The sequence below is a fragment of the Mobula hypostoma genome, chromosome 12 (assembly GCF_963921235.1).
Source record: "Mobula hypostoma chromosome 12, sMobHyp1.1, whole genome shotgun sequence".
Taxonomy (NCBI): Eukaryota; Metazoa; Chordata; class Chondrichthyes; order Myliobatiformes; family Myliobatidae; genus Mobula; species Mobula hypostoma.
Genome location: NC_086108.1, coordinates 32,906,632 through 32,910,941, shown reverse-complemented (window position 1 = coordinate 32,910,941; position 4,310 = coordinate 32,906,632). Strand labels below are relative to the sequence as shown.

Genomic DNA, 4,310 nt, shown 5'->3' with positions numbered 1-4,310 from the left:
TGGGAACTAAGGCTCCTGTAACCTCCTTCTTGATGGCAGTGGTGAGAAGAGAGCATGCCCTCGATGATGGATGCTGCTTTCTTGTGGTAGTGCTCCTTGTAGATGTGTTCGTTTTTGGAGAGGGCTTTTCCTGTGATGGACGGGATTCTATCCTTTACCTTCTGTAGACTGTTCCATTCTTGGGCATTGGTGTTTCCAACCATAACAGGCCATGATGCAACCAGTCAGGATACTGTCTACTGTGTACCTATAGAAGTTTGTCAACATTTTTGATGACAGGCCAAATCAGTGCAAATTTGTAAGAAAGCAGAGGTGCCGCCATGCCTTCTCTGTAATGGCACTAACACGCTGGCCCCAGAACAGGCCCTCTGAAATGGGAATGCCAAGGAATTTAAAATTACTGACCTCTGAACACCCCAATGAACCCCCAATTTCTTCCTCCTGTAGTCGATAATCGGCGTTTTGGTTTTGTTGGCATTGAGAAAGAAGTTGTTGTTGTGGCACCATTTGACCAGACTTTCATTCATCCTCTGTGATGATTTCTCACCAACTTTGAATCCGCCAACAGCAGAGGTGTCATCAGCAAACCTGAGTGTGGTGGAACTATACAACCTCACAGTGATAAGCAGAGCAGGGGGCTGAGCACACAGCCTTGTGCTGCACTTGTGTTGATGGTGATTGTGGGGGAAGTGTTGTTGGCAATCCGAGCTGACTGGGGTCAGCAAGTGGGCAAATCCAGGATCCTGTTGCACAAGCAAAATATGGTGGCCTAGGTCTTGGAGCTTAGTGATCAGTTTTGAGGGGATGATAGTTTTCATGCTGAGCTGTAGGCAATGAAGAGCATCCTGATATAAGTGGAGACTTTGGAGTGGGTGCAGAAGGGGTTTACCTGGATTTTAGAGCAGGTGCTATAAGAAGAGAAAGGACAAAATTGGGTTGTCGTCTCAAAGAAGTGAGGAGGAGACATGATAGATGTTTATAAGGTTATGTGAAGCAAAGACAGCCAGTCACTTTTCCCCAGGATCGAAATGTCCAATACTAGAAGACATGCATTAAAGGTGAGAGGGGGAAAGTTCCAAGGAGATGTGCAGCACAGAAGGTGGTGAGTGTCAGGAATCCACTGCCACGGGTGATAGTGAAGGCAAATATGTTTAAATTTTTTAATGTTTGAAATGTTCTTAGATTCTTAGGAGCGAAGTGATGATGGTGCTAAGTGTGACTCTGTTGCTTGCATCTTCAGAAACGCTCAATTTCTATCTTTGATATCTCTTTTTTCCCTTTTCAAGGTTCTTTTGCAGATCCTGACCTGGAGTTACACTCTGCGGGAATGAGACCCATTCTCAGGGCCTCATGACCGGCCACTTTTTGATACCCCGAGGATGCGACCTGGAAGACTAGTGCACCTTCAGGGTGCTGGATTTTCATAGCTCTGGAGACGGACTGATTCAAGGCCAGTGCCCCTGAGGCGTCGTGGGACAACACGGAACATCGGGAGCACCGGGTTAGCTGCCGTGGGCTGTGTGTCCAGGGACCTGAGCCCTGGGGCCGACTCTCCGGGCGCAGAGCTCGGATAAAACTTCTAACATCATATATCAGCAGGTTGTTTGTTATGTCTCCCCTCTTGCTGTGAAATGGGGACATCTCTTTTTCCCTTATTAGGGAGAGAGAGAATCTGTGGTATGTTGAATTACCGGGTGAACGAGTAGTCTTTGGGATGTCTGTGTCTTTTGCTGCACACTTCAGCACTCAGTGGGGGACTCCGATACTTTTTTGCTGGTGGGGGTGGGGGATCGTTGCTTGCTGCTGCTTGTGCATGGGAAGGGAGGGAGCTTTGGGGTTCTAACTTTAACTGTCGTTCATTCTTTGGGACACTCTTGTTTTCATGGATGTTTGCGAAGAGAACAAATATCAGGATTGTTCTATGTTCTGTTTCTTTAGTCCAAATATCCGTTTGCTGTCGTTCGTTCAATGTAGAACAGGCGAACATTGTCGCAGTCGATTTAACGCCGCAGTTGCTGTTCTGTTGTTGCTTTGTTGCTGCGATTCATTCAATGCCAAGACAGCAAGCAGGCATTGTAGCAGTTCATTCAGTGGTTGTGTCAGAGCGTGTGGGAGACTCGGTGACTCGGTGGCTGCGGCACATTCAATGTCAGTGCGGGCGGATGATTGACAGGTGACGCGCCGCCCCGCTCCCGCGAGACGCGCCGGCGGGAAGATGGCGGCGTAGCTTTGCACCCGGGGACCAAACCCCGAGCCCGGCCGCCGATCGCAAACATGCCGGCTCACTCTCCGAAGTCCAGGAGTCGTGAGCGGGAGACGCGCGGAGGCGGGAGGCTGGAGTTCTTAGTGCAGAGTCGGCCGCCGGGCTTTCTGCAGAGACCGGGCTTGGAGCCGCCATCACCACGGCACCGGGCGACGCAGCTGGAAGGCCACGGCCTGCGCCGGGACTCGGGTTCCTCCTCCTCCTCCTGCCTCGCCGCCACCGCACAGTCACAGCTGCCCGAAGAAGACTGCATGAAGTTAAACCCGTCGCTGCTCGGTATCGCCCTGCGGTCGTTGCTGGCCATTGACCTGTGGCTGTCCAAGCGCCTGGGTGTGTGCGCCACCGAGGACTCACCTTGGGGCAGCGCCCGGCCCATCATGAAGCTTATCGAGGTGACGGGCCACGGCATCCCTTGGATAGCAGGCACCTTGTATTGTCTGTGGAAGAGCGACAGTGCCGCCGGGCAGGAAGTGCTGCTCAACCTGCTCTTGGGTAAGAGTCATGATTAAGTCAGCACAGAAACTGGCCCTTCGGCATACGCTACCCATCCTGACCACCGAGTCCCCATTAATTCACCAATCCTATTTGTTGATATTTGGTCCATTTGGAGATCCTTTTAAAATGCTGTGAGTCTCTTGTTACACCACCGTCTTATGCAATGCATTTGAAATTCCAGCTAGTCTCTAGATATGGAAAAATTTCACCTTCAGATTCCCTGAAAGAAGTTTAGGTTCTTATCCTGAACTTCTGTCTGGTTTTATACAGTTCCACTGAGGGGAAAAGTTCCTCACTGTCCACCTTACATATGCCCCTCATAATTTATTGCACCTCTATCAAATTTGCCCTCAGCATCTACATTTCACCAGGGAAAACAAGCCTGAAATATTCAGTTTCTCATCATGGGTGAAAGGTTCCATCCCCAACAGTATCCTTTGCAATGTTTGCACCACAGTCACATCCTGCCAACAGTGCGGTAACCAGAACAATGCGCAAGAGTGGCCTAACTAATGTTTTATAACATCGTTCCATATCTCCCTTTTTTATATTCTATGCCCTGGCTAATTAAAGCAAGAATCTGTTATGCTTTCTTGGTTTATCTACCTGTGATGTCACTTTCAGGAATCCTTGGATGTATATCAGAGTCTCTCTGTTCCTCTGTACCCTAGGGCTCTACTAGCTTTATTAGTCATGACAAAATATCACTCCTCATATATATCAGGATTAAATTCCATCTGCAGTGTTTCTGTCTACCTTACCGTCTCATTAACAGCATCCTGTAGCTGGAGATTACTGTCCTCACTATCAACGACGTCAGCAATCTTTCTCGGTGGGCTGCAATCATTGAGAGCAGTTGCATGATTGTTTGAGGTGGCACGAGGTTTCAGTAGAACTCGGCCTTTTGGAGCTTTTTGGTGGGCTGCAATCTTAATGATCTAGGCACTTTGGCAAAGGCCAATGAAAAGAATCAAGGTGTGAGAGAGCAGTGGTCAGGCTTTGGCTCAACAGGTTTATGCATGCACAGACAGAGACTCTAAGTAAGTTTCTAGTGAGCTTTTTCCTCTTTGTTTGTCTGTTAGCTGAGAATGGGTTCACAGTCGGTCTTATGTTCTCTTTATGGGATTTGGGAACTCAGAGAGATCTTTAATCTCCCTGATAACTACATCTGCACAAAGTGCATGGAGCTGCGGCCGGATGACCTTTGGTTCATCTAGGAGAATGAGGAAGTGATAGATAGGAACTGCAGGGAGGTAGTCACTCCTAACTTGCAGGAGGCTGATACCTGGGTGAGTGTCAGGAGAGGAAAAGGGAATAAATAGCCACTGCAGTGTACCCCTAGGGCCATTCCTCTTAATAATAAGTATGCTACTTTGGAAACTGGGGGAAGAGAAACTACCTACCGGGGGAAGCTGCAGTGACTGGATTTCAGACACTGAGTCTGGCTCTGTGGCTCAGCAGGAAAAGGGAGTGAAGGGTGCAGTAGTGGTTGGGGATTCCACAGGTAGAATAGACAGGAGATTCTGTGGATGTGAACGAGACGCTCGGATGG

General features: G+C 49.0%; 1 protein-coding gene across 1 annotated transcript in view; it reads left to right on the top strand.

Annotated features, from left to right (window-relative positions):
* The first annotated feature begins 2,184 nt into the window (after nt 1–2,184).
* The window catches only part of plpp6 (phospholipid phosphatase 6), a 37,739-nt gene continuing 35,613 nt past the window's right edge, over nt 2,185–4,310 (top strand). The window contains exon 1 of the mRNA XM_063063807.1: nt 2,185–2,755. Within this exon, the coding sequence (XP_062919877.1) occupies nt 2,275–2,755 (481 nt within the window). The 5' untranslated portion in view covers nt 2,185–2,274. The remainder of the gene's footprint in view (nt 2,756–4,310) is intronic.